The 15,829-nt window shown below is 48.3% G+C and overlaps 1 protein-coding gene across 1 annotated transcript in view; it reads left to right on the plus strand.

The window, feature by feature from the left end:
- The first annotated feature begins 701 nt into the window (after window positions 1-701).
- The window catches only part of TGFBI (transforming growth factor beta induced), a 33,644-nt gene continuing 18,516 nt past the window's right edge, over window positions 702-15,829 (plus strand). Inside the window, exons 1-3 of the mRNA XM_003732202.6 lie at window positions 702-903; window positions 5,441-5,539; window positions 15,676-15,740. Coding sequence (XP_003732250.1) covers window positions 770-903; window positions 5,441-5,539; window positions 15,676-15,740 — 298 coding nt within the window. The 5' untranslated portion in view covers window positions 702-769. The remainder of the gene's footprint in view (window positions 904-5,440; window positions 5,540-15,675; window positions 15,741-15,829) is intronic.

Below are 15,829 nucleotides of genomic sequence, written 5' to 3' on the forward strand. Positions count from 1 at the left end.
TCATGGCACATGGTTGGCTTGGGCTATGGATCTCCCCAACTGGGAGCTTTTTCACAAAGGGCTTAGGTCTCATTCACCCCTCCATCTTTGTCTCCTAGCAGTGCCAGGTAACTGATGGGTGATTAATAGGTGCTTGGATGAGTGTTACCTCTTCACCATGTGACATTTGTTTCCCTGCCATGAGCTCCTCCAGGGCAGGACTCTGATCTTTGCAGCATCTGTCTGGCAGGCAGTGCTGCAGAGATGTTTACTGAGGGAGGGACTGAGTGAGCACCAAGGTGAGGACTCCACCCTTCCCCACGGCTTCAAATGCAGCTTAGAGCCCAACAAAACCTGCCCCACATTTTTTTGCGTTTCAGTGGATCACAAGAGTTATTCATCTGTCTTTCAATGAGCATGTCAGGTGGGGTGGGGTGGGGTGGGGGGGTTAGAGATTGAGGATCTGGGGAGGGGGTCGGCTCCTGGGATGCTGAGACTAGTCTGATGGGTCATGGTATTTGGGGAATCAGCACTGCCTCCCCCCACCCCTCCCTGCAGTAATTTGTAGCTTCAATATCAGTGAGGGATCTTCAGGCCCCCAGCATGTTGGGAGGCGCCAGGCGGCCCTCCCTCCCTACCCGGGCCGGCCCGCTTCCCCGCCCCTGGCGTCGGCTCCCTCCCGCTCGCCGCTTACTTAACCTGGCCCGAGCGGCGGAGGCGCTCTCACTTCCCTGGAGCCGCCCGCTCGCCTGTCAGTTGTTCGCTCGCTCTGTGCGCGTCCTCCTGCTCCATGGCGCTCTTCGTGCGGCTGCTGGCCCTTGCCCTGGCTCTGGCCCTGGGCCCCGCCGCCACCCTGGCGGGTCCCGCCAAGTCGCCCTACCAGCTGGTGCTGCAGCACAGCCGGCTCCGGGGCCGCCAGCACGGGTAAGCAGAGCCGCCCGGCCAGGAGCGGCGGAGGGTCAAGACGTCGGGGCTCGGAGCGCACGCCGCTGGGGGCGTTGAAGTGGGCTGGGGGCGCAGGGGACAAAGCTGGAACCAAAAGCCGGCGGCGTGGGGCGCTCGGACACCAGCCCTGCACGCGGTGGAGGTAGAGAGGGACGGAGGTGGGGGAACATGGAGGGAAAACGGGCAGCCTCCGCTTTGTAGAGGAAGGGAGTGGGGAGGCGAACCAAACACCCTCGACTCAGGCCAAGAGCCTTAGACGGACAGTGCTTTCAGCTTCTCCTCCCAGCCATTGAAGAAAGGGGAAGGTGAAACTCTCTGGCCATAATCACCATGGGAAGGTGCCAAAGGCAAAGCCCACTCAGCAGTGCACTTATTCCAACCCAGCCAGGCCCCCGGCCAGTGACTCCAGACAAGAGCCTGGGCCACACACAGTGGCAGCATCCAAGGTGCCCCAGGCTCCTGTGCACCTGGCCAGGCCCTGCACTCAGACACTGCTGGCACCCGACAGTACTCTCTGGATACAGCAAGGGCGGTGTGGCACCTCTTGCTCTGCCCGATGAAGAGCAGGAGAATGCAGTGGGCCTTCACACACACTGTTCAAATGGGGAAACTGAGTCCTGAGTGATTCCACTTTCCCACAGTCGTGAGGTGTGCATTGGAGCCAGGATTGGAGTCTGTCTTAAAGTAGTAGCTGGGTTTGTAAACATAGGACACTTTCGTTACAAGGATTCCTTTGAGACACTGAAGACGTGTTGGCTTTAGGAGGCAAACTCAGGCAGAAGGTCTGATCTGGTTACGGCCCCAGCACAGACCCAGGCAGAGGTGGGCAACATTTCTACATCACAAACCAGGCCATACCTGCGTTACACACAGCCAGGCTTTGCTGCAGCTTCCAGCCTACCTGGTTGCACCAACTTCTTTTTCACAACTAGATAAAACTATGTGCGAGTAGAATCTTGTAGTGACTCCTCAAAGGAAGTCCAAATACCACTGGGGTCTGGCTTTCACACCCACAGGCAATGCCCAAATCTCCAAGAGACTGGGCAGATCTGTACTCAAATCAGAACTCATTGTTGGGGGTGACAGAGTTGACTTCAGAAGCCCTGACTGTCTTGGCTCCTTGCACTAGGAGTGCTCTGGGTGTGGGTACAGGCTGCCCCTTGTTGGGCGTAGTTGCCCTTGTTTCCTCTGCCTGTGCCTCGGTGGTCTAGGCCTTTCAGGTGCTTTGGGCTTTGAGGGATAGGGCCTGTAGGGAGCACATCTGGCCATCCTGCAGAGTGAAATCAAGCCAGGCTCGGCTGTAGTCTCAACACCCTCCTGGAAAGAGGAAAGCACTGGGGACATCCTGAGGTCTTTCTGGAAGTGGGAGAATCACCTGTGACTTGGGCAGTGTGCAGAATAGAGTGAGGGGGGATGTCAGAAAGACAAGGGGGATATGAGGCCTCAATGTCAAAATTTGAGCAACTGGCATTTGTATTATCTCTGCCCACCTCTCTGTTGGTCCCTCTGCCTTTCTTGCCAATGGAATGTGTTATATTTGGGTGCCTCAGACTGCCTGGGAGGTTTCTGTTTCTTCTGTATCCTCACCACTAAGTCAGGAGAAGATCCTTCTAGCATGCCCTGCAACAGTGTCACCTGTAAGGGCATCTCTGTGCACATCCACAGTGGAGGGTCCTCAAAGGTATTGAGAACTTTTCATCAAGAGCCATCTTTATAACAAACCACCTTCTCTTCAGAGCCCAGAAGAGTGCTGACCAGCTGGAAAATAGGGTTTTTTCTTAAATGCAGATGCTTTTGATTATGAGTTCCAGATATCAGATCAACTTCCCCACCATACCCCTGCAGGCGAATCCTCTTGATTAGCTTCCTGCAGCACAGCTGGAAAGGCCTATGGTAATCTGTGATGGGCAGAGTAATCTGAGAAGTCACAGTAGACTCTGGATGCACAGGCACATGAACCATGACAAAACGATTGCAGGCACAATTGTATTTGCTCTGATCTAACTGTCCCTGTCAATGCCACAGGGCTGCCTGGCCTGGCACACATGGGTGTGGCACCTCGTGCAATTGGATGATATTGTTCAGGCTCCAGCCTTTTATTCAAAGTGAAAACTGGTGGAAAGGGAAGGAAAACTTTGCTATTTTAAGGATTTGTTGTGTGCTGCCAGATGCAAAGGGAGAAATAATAGCTGTGTCTTGCCTGTGCGCAGCGCTTTATCAACCATCAACACTTTTGCTTTCGTCCTCACCACAACACAGTGCGATCTATTGTTCATGTTCCCATTTTACAGGCGGTGAAACTACAGCTTAGTGAGATGGAAAGTGATTTAGTGTGGACAGAGAATACTGTTGGGAGCATACTATGTTGTGGTCTGTTGACTCCCAGCTATATCTGAATTGCTATAGGTAAGGGGAAAAATCATCCTGAAAGAGAAGTAAAAATATGATCACTCTTCCAAACCTCAACTGCCAAAAACTGTACTGAATTTCCTGAAGCACTCTGTTTTCAAATCCAAGTTGAACATCAGTGCTGTTATTCTTGAGGCAGAAGGCCCAGAAGTGACTTGCTCATTTCTATTAAGCTTCAGCATGAATTTCCTATGTACACAGCCCACCCACACTCCCTGATGTGAAGAGGAGAGGGTCACAGCCACCCCCAGCCTCTGCTACTGCCACAGGACAGCAGCAGTGAAAACACTCAGCAAAGGAATGTTGGAGCCACATCCACAAGAGACTCACTGAAAATTCGCCAAACACCTACGGAAAGTTGCAGGGAATTCATCGACAGTAATTGTTTCCCGCTTGGTCAGATTGAAGAGCTTCTGAAATTCTACACAATAAATAGGTCCAGGGGCTGGAGTATGGCCAGCAAGGACTCTTCAGGGGTTGTTTGGGGACCGTGTAACCTGTGAATCCCAGGCAGCAAACAGAAGCCAGGTATTCAGAAGTCTGGAGGATTTGGTCAGCCCCAGCTAGGACTAGGGAGGCACAGGCCTCTGCTGGCTGTGGCCCCTTCTCCAGCCTTCACTTCTCTTGCCCTCAGATCCTTACATGGATTCACTAATGCTCATTGTCCCTCCTGGGCCCACTCACTTTCACCTGTTGAGCAAAACACTAACAAGGTGACAGTCATATCACCATAGAAGAAGCAAGGCAGAGAAATGAAGGGGCAGAATGGACTCCCACCCAAAAGCCTGACTGAATATTTGAGAATTGTTCAATTTCCTGCAGAGGGATCATAATAGGGACAGAAGGTGTAGTTCTTACTGCAATATTGTTGTCTTCCTAAAAAATATGCTGCACGTCAAGTGATGTCTGTGGATTGCACTTAAAGTAACAGGGAAATTGATGTTAAAGAAATACCTCAGCCTTTGGGTGATACTGGAAGTTCTCTGAGCTCGGAGGTCTTGTGAAGCCTTCAGTATTGTTTGTTTTCTTTGTTTTCCTCTGACTTGTGATTCAGTCAGATGCATGCCTCCCTCTGGCTCAGGAAGATGAACCCTCTCCTGATTGTGATCATGTAGCCACAGCAGCTTCCTTTCCCTAGGGGCTCCTAATGAAGGTTTCACAGTCACCTGGCCTGAGCATGGTTTGTGTCAGTACTTGGTATACTTGAATAAAATACACAAAACCAAAATCCCGTGGCTCTGGAAAATGCCTCTTAGCAGAACCCCCAGACATTTAGACTCTGCTTTTTCACAGGGACCTTGAGGATTCTTTGGATCTAGGTAGTTTGGGGAGCAGTACTTTCAACAAGTTCGTTTCATGCTCCTTCTACACCCTGCATGAGTGCTAGGCCCCATCTAGAATGTGAACAACAGAACAAGGCAGAACACTTGCCCTCTAGGTTCTGTTGAGTGTTAGTTGCAGAGAAGAGATACCCTCCACCTCCCTGCATCACTTACAGGATTCTGTTGGGAACCCAACATCAAATAAAGACTGCATCCACTGTCAGAAGATGGAAAGCAGCATGTCATCTGGGACACTGGAGAAAGGCTCTGTGGGGGAAGTAGGACATGAGCTGAGATTTAAGTAAGGAACAACTGAGTGTTAAATGGGAGAGCATCCCCCGTCCGGGTCCTGACAGCAACCAGCCATGCCCTCTAGCTTAGAGGATGGACAGTCACAATGGCTTGTCTTTGTCTTTGGGAGCCCAGCAGCTGGTCCAGGGATACAGAGCATGTCTGTATGTCTGTATGGGGAGCTGCCTGAGAGATGCTTTTGTTTACACTTCCCAATTGCCCATGTCAAAGAAGGATACTTACATGAGGTTACATCAATGTGTAAGAGAGATTTTAACAATTTTTGTGGGGGAAGCTTTCATAGGGGTTGATGGAATCTAGGTAGACAGAACCAAAGTGTATCCCCAAGATACCCCCAGAACCAAGACTGAAATGACTGTCTCTCCTCTATCTCTAGAAAGTTCCAGTGACCCAAGGAGGCCAACATGATGGGAGTCATTGAAGCGGGGTGGACATGCTGATCATCTTCCTAACTCTGCCACTTTTGTTTTCAGCCCCAACGTGTGCGCTGTGCAGAAGGTTATTGGCACTAATAGGAAGTACTTCACCAACTGCAAGCAGTGGTACCAAAGGAAAATCTGTGGCAAATCAACGTGAGTATCTGTAACCACCCGGAGGCCAAGCTGTATGCATGCTGGCAGTGGGGCCCCAGGGCCTGGGCCAACCTTCTAAAAGGTCAGGCTGCCTAAAAAGCCATGAAGATGCATGTGTGAACGTGTTGGGGACCTGCTTACTGGGGAGTGGCATTTTTAGGAAACTGGCCAATTTTGTTTTGCATTTTTAAGGCTGCTGACAAGACTTGGAGACACTTTTCAGGGCTGGTTTGGGATTGCAAGAAACATGAAAAACTCGTGTGTGTGTGTGTGTGTGTGTGTGTGTGTGTGTGAATTCTCACAAAATAATACGATATGCAGTGGAGAAGCCACCAGCATGTGACTCTGGAAAAGAAAGCTCATTGGCGAATTTGTACTAAAGAACGCCACCCCTACCTTACAGTCCTCAGGTAAACACCCCAAAAAGACTTTGAGTGTAAACACATGCACATTCTGAGACAGCACAGCATATAACATTTGATCAGACATCCTGAGTCAAACCCGGGCTCTACCTAGGCAAGTTGATTCATCTTCAGTACCCTCTATTGCTTTACCTGAAAAGCTGGTATAACAAAAGGACCCACCTTATAGGTTTATTACAAGTACTGAATGAAATAATGTATATAAGAGACTGAATATGGTGCCCAGCACATGTCAGTGCTCAATAAATGCTAACTACTATTATTATTATTGCCTTAGAATTTGCAAGTCTAAACCACACAAACGGAAGTAAGAGTGCCAGCAGGGTGTGGACCAGTGTGGTTACAACAGGGCTTGTTGATGTCTGCATCAGCAAGGATGGAGGCAGCTTTCACCCCACTGCCCAGCTCCCTGGTGGAATCAGGTGCATGTTCTAACAATGCTGGGGAAACCTAATCTGTTTCGGCACTGTCAGTTCTCAAAGCTAGCTCCCTCTCACAGGTAGGAAGATGTGCGTGACAAGCCTCCTGAGCCACTTGTGAGGGCCTGACCTTCCTCTTGTTCTCCATACATAATAGGAGAATTAAGAAACTCCAAGCCACTGTCTTGAGCACTTTCCAGTGTTAGGGATTTTTAAGTATATTATTGTGACATTGCTTTTGAGCAGACATCTCCAATTTAAGAGCCAACTGAAAGAAGAGAAAATGCTCTTTCCTTAAATTGTACCAGGAAATAAATATCCCAATGTGTGATGCTGATGAGGTTAGGCAGTTAGCAATCCTCATATGAATTGAGGAAAGTTGGAATTCATGGCAGAGCTGGGGAGATACCAGCAGTCCCTGGGAGCCTGTCCAGAGCAGATCCATGACCGCTTGCTCCCTGCCTGATGGAGAGCCCAGCCTGCAAGCTAAAAGTTGAATGAGCTAGGAGGACGCATTACCCAGATTCAGCAAAGAAACACCCAGCGATATTCTTGCTGCTACGAACAAAAAGCGACTATGCAAATTATATACCACCCAACCTTCCATGGTGCCTAACTTAAAACATAAGAAAAAAAGAAAACCTTTAGTACTGATTGATTTTTTTCCCATGTGTGTATATTACCTACTCAAGTTAGCAGTTAATTAATTACTTACTTAAACGCAAAGCCAGGCCTCACATAATTGCTTCTTGAAAAGTGACCATAGCACACATACCAAGCAAATGACTCTTCTATATCTCAAGAGCATGGGGTTGGCTGGGTGCAGTGGCTCACACCTGTAATCTCACCACTTTGGGAGGCCAAAGCGGATGGATCACCTGAGGTCAGGAGTTCAAAATAAGCCTGACCAAAAGGGTGAAACCCCATCTCTACTAAAAATACAAAAAATTAGCTGGGTGTGGTAGTACGTGCCTGTAATCCCAGCTACTAGGGAGGCTGAGGGAGGAGAATCCCTTGAACCCAGGAGGCAGGTGTTGCAGTGAGCTGAGCTTACTTATTGCACTCAAGCCTGGGCAACAAGAGCAAAACTCTGTCTCAAAAAAAAAGAGCCCTGTATTTCGGAGGACCATCTTTTTTTTTAAGTTTCTCTGAAAATGGAGACCCATTTATGATGACAAGCTGGCTGTAGTGTAGCATCTGCCATGCTGTTTTGGGGGTGCCCCTGGGCTGAAGCATTTGCCTGACTAGTTGACAGTAGCTCGGTAACATTCTCCGGCTGTTCTGAGGCTGACAACACAGTCAGTGATGAGTTGCCTTGGCTCTTGTGCTTGTATCTTTGCATACCAGGACAAGGCACAAGCAACAGAGCTGTGTGTTGCCAACTGTTCCTGATGAGCAGGTCATCCCCTCGGAGGCAGGTTTGGATATGAGAATGTGGTGATGTGGTGGTGCAGCTCCATTACCCAGTGAGCACAAGGGGAGTCCTCTGGGAAAAGGAAGAAATGTCGGGATGGGATGTGGGTGGGGAGATGGGGTTCAGAGTGAACTGAGGCAAAGCCCAGTCCCAGCTGTTGGCCTCATCTCACAAAGCCAGAAGGAGATGACATTCCCATTCAACTCTTGAATGTGGCCATTGCCTTGGGTAGCTTCAAAAAGAGGAAATGAAGATAGAAAAATATTATTTGATGTTAAACTTCCAGGACAAGAGGGGCCCGTCGTGGAACATCACATGCAGTCTTAGGAAGGTGGCGCTGTCCTGGAAAAGATCCAGAGAACTCAGAGAGGGAAAGAGGAAGAGGTGGAACCTCCTAGAGAGCTGAGTAAGAGTAGCTTGGCAGGACCAAGACCAATGAGGGGGCTACTGTCTGACTACTATATGGTCAGAATTAAGTGCCATGGGTGGTCAGGTGGGAAGGGGAGAGGGCTGTGCTGGCTGGAGTTGATGTCATCCTGGGGAAAGTGGGTCCCTAGATGCCTTTAGTTGGGTGAGGACCAGACTGTGAAATGGAACACAACAGTGGTTGGAGCAAAAAAAAAAAAAAAGACTGTCTCAGCATGGGGTCCATGAGCAGTTGGATTTTCCAACAAGACTCCAGAGAAGAGGCTGGAGCAGAGGTGTATGTTGGAATGAAAAGGAGCAAACTCTCATAGGAGAGGGGTAACTCAGGTCATCAGGGTCCCAAAACCAGGAGAGTTTCACCTTGGAAGCAGACAAGGGCTACCATTCATACAGGGGAAGACTTTGTGGTGAGAGGTCACACAGAGACATAGGACCTGACCTGGTGAGACAGGAGCCTGGAGCCACGTGCCTGCTGTTGTGAGGCCCTGGACTCCACAGCTCTCATCAGGTGAAGCTCTGTTGCCTGCACACAAAAGCTTTTCTGCATTTACAAAGAGAGAAGGGCCTGAGTCTCTGGTGCAGTGCATCAAGCTAACATACGGGTTTTATTACAGGAAGTGGTTACCAGTGTGTCCCTATTTAGTGGCGTTTATTGTGAATTTTATTGTTTGGAAATTTACTTTAGCATTTACTTCAGATCCTAAAGAGCACTGGAGTGATACAATGGCTAATCAAACAAAGAGGGTTGTAGGGAGCAGACAGTCAGCATCCCCCTCTGTGACTGTAGGCCCTGGTTTGATTAGTAGCCGTAAAATTGTTTACATGTGGCACTTTGAGCAAAGGTGCAGGAAATTGTGGTCGGGAAGTCTGGCTGCCTCTCAACAGGCCTCCTTTATGCTAGCCCCAGGGAAAGGAGGCCTACTTAACAGCCAAGTCCAAGTTGACATCATGGGGCTGGAATAGCCATAGCAGGAGCTCAGACATCATAAACGTGGCACAGGGAAGGCTGCTTCAGGAGCTAGCGGGTATGGGTGGCAGCTATTCATTCCAAAAGTCTTGAAATTGTTTCACGAGCAATGCATTTCACAAGTGCAAAGCCCTTCTCTGGAGCCAAGATGAGCTGGCAGAGCACTCCTGTTTCTTTAGTAGCAAGTATTGCTTTGCTCAGGGGCAGAAATATTAATACTTCTTCAGCACTGCATTAATGCTTAAAGATTTAACTTTTAAAGAGACCAGCTGGTGCATGGTCAAGCTTTTCTATCAACTGGCAGGGCTTTTTCAGTAGCTGTCTTCTGGGCAGGACACCAGAGACAGCTGACGTGAAGCTGAAGAAGAGCTGTCCTTTTCCTCCCTTATATCCCGCAACCTTGGTCATAAGAGGAAAAAGAAGAAGATGGTGAGAAGCCATTTAAGCAGTCCCCAGACCCATATGAGTGCCTCCTTTCCTGTTTCATATTCCTGTGCAGCCAGCTGGGACCTCTTGAATAATCTGCTCTGGGGAACTGAGATTGGACATATACCAAATACCAGAGATCGACCAAATACCTCTGTTAGGCAGTGTTTCTTGAAGGTTCTGTCCCATTCAGTAAACTAGGAGGCTGCCTAGCTGACAAGAAATTTTGTTCTGCTGGGTATTTATGCGAACCTACGTGCCACCTGGAGTAAGGCCCTGTGGTAGGTAGAAACATGACCCCCTAAAAAATGTCCACATTCTAATCTCCAGTCCTGTAAATATATTCCCTTACTGGAAAAAGGGACTTTAGAGGTGTGATTAGGTTAAGGATCATAAGAGGGGGAGATTATCCAGGATTATTTGGTGAGTCCAATGTAATCATCGGGATACTTAAAAGAGGAAGGCAGTGGGTTTAGAGTCACAGAAGACAGGTGATGAAAGCTGACATTTGAGTGATGCAACCACAAGCCAAGGAATGCAGGAGCTTCTAGAAGCTGTAAAAGACAAGCAATGGACAGCTCCACAGCCTCTGTAAAGAACGCAGCCCTTGATTTTAGCCCCAAAAGGCTGATTTCTGACTCTAGCCTCCGGAATTGCAAGATAATCTGCATTATCTTAAGCCACTAAGTTTGTGGTCATTTGTCACAGAAAGCAATGGGAAGCCATCACAGGCCTTATCTATTGAGTTCTATAGACGCATTTTTCTTTACTTCAATGTACTTTATCAATGGTCTCATGTAGAACATTGCTTTCAATGAAGTTATTAGCACAGCTTCATTGTTAAAGTTTATACCTGGAGTTTCTTTAGAAGCTCCACAACTGACTACTTAGTTAATATGAAGCATCTGTTAAGTGCTTCTCATATGTAAGTTCATTCAATTCTCATAATCACAGTATAAGATAAATATGATTATTAGCCCATTTACAGATGAGGAGACAGAAGCTCAAAAGGCTTAGGCATCCAGGTCAAAGTCATTTACTGGTAAGCAGAGGAGAGCTGTCCACTTCCCTTTGATGCTCCCAGAGGATCAAGCCTAGCAGTTAGTGTCAGTGACTTGGGAGGTGAACAAGTGAGCAGGTCTGTAGGGCCTGGATGAACTAACCCAGGTCTCTCTCTGTAGCCCCAAACCTATGGCTGTGGGTTCCAGAGACAAGGCCTCCTCAGGTCAGAGAAGGATGCCTTTGGCTTTGCCATCAACCTTCTCCAGGTTGCTCACCCCCGGCTGCAACGGGGCTCCGCAAGACTGCTCATCAGACAAGGAGCATGGGAACTGAGGAGACACAATCAGCCTCCAGGAGCCCCCAGAATGCCCTCACATACTGCACACAGATTGCCACAAATAAAGTACATCCACTTTCTAAAGACTGTCCTCATCACTAATGAGGCTGGTCCCTGGCGAAAGTGTAGTGGTTGAGGTGTTTGGTGATGGACAGTAGGTTAAAGCAAGCCCTGATTTTCTATTGGGAGGCTTCAGAATCAGCTCAGCTGTGTTTCCAAGACCAGGAGGGCAGAAAGCGAGCCATTCCAGGCAGGCAGTCCGTGGGCCATGCCAGATGTCTAGACATTATGGGTCTGTATTTGCTCTGCCATTCCTCTTGGAGACCATGGCACCCTGCGTGGTTGGCCTTCAGTCACAGGTGACTGGCCTACAGGTCCATTCCTTGCTCCAGTGACTTCTCGAGTCTAGTTAATCCCTAGGTATTTATGGCCAGAGCAGCTGGCCACATCCGTGAAGTGTAGCAGTTGTTTTAAATTATATTAAGTTCTTGGAAACTTATTTTGGGGAGAGAAATCTCAATACTTCTCTCTATCCAATCATGAGTAAAAATGTTAGAAGGGACTGGAAAGCCTCCCAGACATCCCTACACATAGACTTTGGGTTGACATTATCTCTTTGCCCCCTCCTTTACATTTTCTTCTAAATTAGGCACCTTCCCTAATTTAGGCACCCTCCCGATACTGGTCTGTGACCTGTTAGGAACCGGGCCACACAGCAGGTGAGGGGCAGGCACCAGCATTCCTGCCTGAGTTCTGCCTCCTGTTAGATCAGCAGTAGCGTTAGATTCTCATAGGAGCCCTAACACTATTGTGAACTGTGCAAGCGAGGGATCTAGGCTGTGTGCTCCTTATGAGAATCTAACGGCTGATGGTCTGAGATGGAACAGTTTCATACCAAAACCATCCCTCCTACCCGCCACCATCTGAGGAAATATTGTCTTGCATGAAACTGATCCCTGGTGCCAAAAAGATTGGGGGCCGCTGTGTTAGGAGATCTGCTTTTTCTGACCTGAGGTTTTTCTTTATTAGACTGTGTCTGGCTGAGGAGAAGCCTGAAGCTTTTAATTAGAACAGCTTTGGCTGATGAGATTATTTGATTAATTGAGTAATCAATTAATCTCAACAACAACAACAACAAAACCAACAAATCGGTCTTTTCTATGCAGGGAAGCCTAGGAACTGAGGCTGGGGGGCCCCTATGGTTTCCCTCCTTTACTATGTTCATCCCGGAGGGATGGCATCAGACCCCTGCCTCTTTGATTGCCCCAAGCCCATCCAACCACAGCATCTGTGTTCTCCCTGGGACCAGAGCCAGGTAGCATGGCACACTGAGCTGAGTATAGGGAGAGTGGGGCAGGCCACTGCCAGCTCAGAACATTTTGGTCAAGGTTGTCTGAAAGGGATCTCTTCTCAGCCTTTGATTCACAGCTGCTCTCTGCTGCTCTGGGGCCATGCAGACCAGTTCAGAAAAGAGCTAGTTTTTGGGGGCAGTTGGAAGCAGGTGGACCATCAGCTTTGACACCTTCTCAACCCGCAAGCTGCTACACTGAGGCGGAAGGAAGGCGTGACTAACCACTGCACACCTAGAGAGTGGCAGAAATGCCAGACTGGGCAGCAGGAAGGCAAGTGGATTAGGAGAGAGCTTCCTGGCAGAAAGACATGCTCGGTTAACCAGGAAAAAGCCCTTGGCGCAGGAAGACTCAGTGGCCTGAGGGACTGAGCCTTGGTTGTGGGGTGTGTGCTGCATAAGCCATCCATGTGTGACAGCAGAGTGTAGTCCAGCCACTGTGGGACCCAGGTGCTGAAAGCCCACATGGAGAGGAACAGTGAGTGCTGACAGGCTTAGCCTTGATCACTTTGGAGACACCCCCTGTGTCTTCTATATGTGAGACTTTCCAAATCTGTCTGCTATTCTCCAAACGTGCATTTTCTTTTTCTTTTTTTTTTTTTTTGAGACCGAGTTTCGCTCTTATTACCCAGGCTCACCGCAACCTCCGCCTCCAGGGTTCAAGCAATTCTCCTGCCTCAGCCTCCCGAGTAGCTGGGATTACAGGCACCTGCCGCTATGCCCAGCTAATTTTTTGTATTTTTAGAAGAGTTGGGGTTTCACTATGTTGACCAGGATGGTCTCGATCTCTTGACCCCGTGATCCACCCGCCTCGGGCTCCCAAAGTGCTGGGATTACAGGCTTGAGCCACCGCGCCCGGCCAAATGTGCATTTTCAAGAGCAATGGAAAAAGGATTAGACTTGGTGAAATGCAACAAGAGTCCTAGGTCTGTCCCCACCTACCTATGACCTGGAGAAACCCCTTCACCCCTCAGCGTCCTTACAGCTTTCTTTCTGATTCTATCCTGAGTTACACTGCTACAAGCTGAGACTTTTTTGCTTAGATCTATCCCTTCCACCTAAACCCCCAACCTCCATTTCTCCTGGTATCATTCTTTACACAGCCCCCAACATACACACACACACTTAGCCACAGGAACCAATGAGTTAACATTTGAGGAGTTGGTTTTCTTTTGTCCTAAATGAAATCCTGGTGAGGTCACTTGAGCTGTTCGGCTCCCTTGTGGTTTTTTTGGGATGGAACTCAGAAGCCAACAATATGGAAAAAGAGTCTTTGGCCAGCTTGCCCAGGGGCTCCACACCATGGAGAGTACTCTACCCATGGGCACAAGGGACCCTGAAATGAGGACTTTGAGGATAACACTATTCCTCCAACTTGACTTCACCAACTCCGTGGATTTTCACACAGACACTTCTGGAAAGAAACTAAATCTGGGGGGACTTGACCTAATCCCACATCCCCAGCCCCAGTAAAATAGCCCTGGAATGTAGCTCAGAGAGCCTGGAATCCCATGCACAGGCGTCCCTGGTCCCATGGGTTCATGGCTTGGAGCTCTCTCTGGATTTCGCTGGGAAAAGTTGGCAGACAGTGTCCTTTGAAAGAGTTCTTCTCTATCTTCTAGAAGTATTGACTAGAATTGTGAGTGTGAGATTGCAAGTAACTTTTGAAATCATCTAGTTTAACTTCACCTCATTTTATAGACCAAGAAACTGAGACCAGAGAGAGAAATGGACTTTCAAGTTCACTCTGCTAGTTACTGATGGATCACAAGCCAAATCTCCTGATTCTAGCACTTTCTCTTACACCACACTGCCTTTAAAAGTGTATCAATCAAGACTTACTTCAGTTGCAGAGGATGACTTTGATTTCTGAAGATAAAATTGTGAGTCAGTCAAGAGCAGTCCCAAGACAATAGCCTGTTTAGCCCTTGTAAGTTCAGGGATGAAAGGTTAGAAAGGAACAGGATAGAAGGAGGACCAGAGGAAAAAGGCAAAAGAGGAAGGAAGGAGGAGGAAGCAAACAGAGAACAAAAAGAATATGTGTAGCTTGTCACTCCTCAGTCATTTCCTGGGGGCCCATTTCTACCAAAGTGACAGCTGCAGCTCCCTGGCCACCTGAGCATCTTTGCTGATGTGTCTCTGATGCGATACAGATCTTATCAGATAACGGATGAACCAGGCTTCATCTTCACTTAACTAAGTCTTCCCTGAGACAACTCCATTTGAATGAATAAGAGCAGGATGTCCTGGGCACTGCTGAGAGCACCCTCCAGAGGCCCCTCCAGACTCCTAAAGCCTGTATTTCTTCCTAGCCTGCCTGTTTCTCTTCCGGTGATGTCATTAGTCCCACAGTGAGCAGTTCTGTGGTAAAACCCGCTGCAATTAAAGTCTGAGTCCTTTCCTGTCCCAAAGGTCATAACCATGTAGAAGAAAGGGAAGGGAAAGGATGGATGTGTGCATTGGTTCCAGGCCTGTTGAGTAGAGGGCCTGCTCACTCTGCCCTTCAGCAGAACCTGGAGATGTTGGTTTCTTAGGTGTGGGCTTTCAAAACACTTCCTTCCTTGCAATATTATTTAAAATTCTCAGTGTTTTGGGCATCCCCAGAATATTGGGTTCATTAAAGCTGTGTATTTCAGATCTCCAGACATTGCTTAATGTTTGCATATTTTCTATTTTAAACCAGAAAAAAATGTTCTTATTGATTAATGTTTTGATTAAAAAATGTGTATCTTCATAAGAGGAGCTTTATTTTCATTTTCATTTTAAAGTTTAAAATTTGGTTGTGAAGATGGAGAAAAACTTGATTGTATACACACTCCCCTCTTTGGTTATTCAAAGAGCTAGAAAATCATGAGAGATTTAATCCAGTGACCACTGCATTATACACATATGCCTTTTACAGATGAGGAAACTGAGACCCAGAGAGATGATGAAATTGACAGGGGATGTCTAAGTTGGTCAGTGACAGATTCAGAGCCAGAGCTGGTGCAGGGTTCTTTCTGCTCCTTCCTGTCCCCTTCCGGGAACACTCACCATTGGATTTCCTATGAATAATAATGTTGAGATAAAGTCCTTGGTGCTTTACGTTTCCTGGTCACAACACTGAAAAGGCTGCCAGAGTCCTCTGTTCTCCCAGTTGGTTTGCTGTAGGTGTTGGCAGCCGCCAGGAGCATTCTACATAGCAGAGGAGGAGTGAGACTCTCCTTGCTCAGGAACAGCAGACCTATGACTTAGCAAACGACTCCTAAGAGGAGCGTGTTTCACCCACCATTCCTCTTCCTTGGCTGTGAAGGTGACTCCCTGGAGAGGGTTCTGATGACCTGTGAGGAACAGTGAAGCCCTGCCTAACACACACGTATGGCTGTCTTGTTTCAGAGTCATCAGCTACGAGTGCTGTCCTGGATATGAAAAGGTCCCTGGAGAGAAGGGCTGTCCAGCAGGTGAAGGAATCTCCCGGGTCTTACCTGTTGGTGTGGGTGGAAGGGAATGGTGAGAGAGAGGAGTACCCACATAAAAGGCAGCAGAGTGT

The sequence above is a fragment of the Callithrix jacchus genome, chromosome 2 (genome assembly GCF_049354715.1).
Source record: "Callithrix jacchus isolate 240 chromosome 2, calJac240_pri, whole genome shotgun sequence".
Taxonomy (NCBI): Eukaryota; Metazoa; Chordata; class Mammalia; order Primates; family Cebidae; genus Callithrix; species Callithrix jacchus.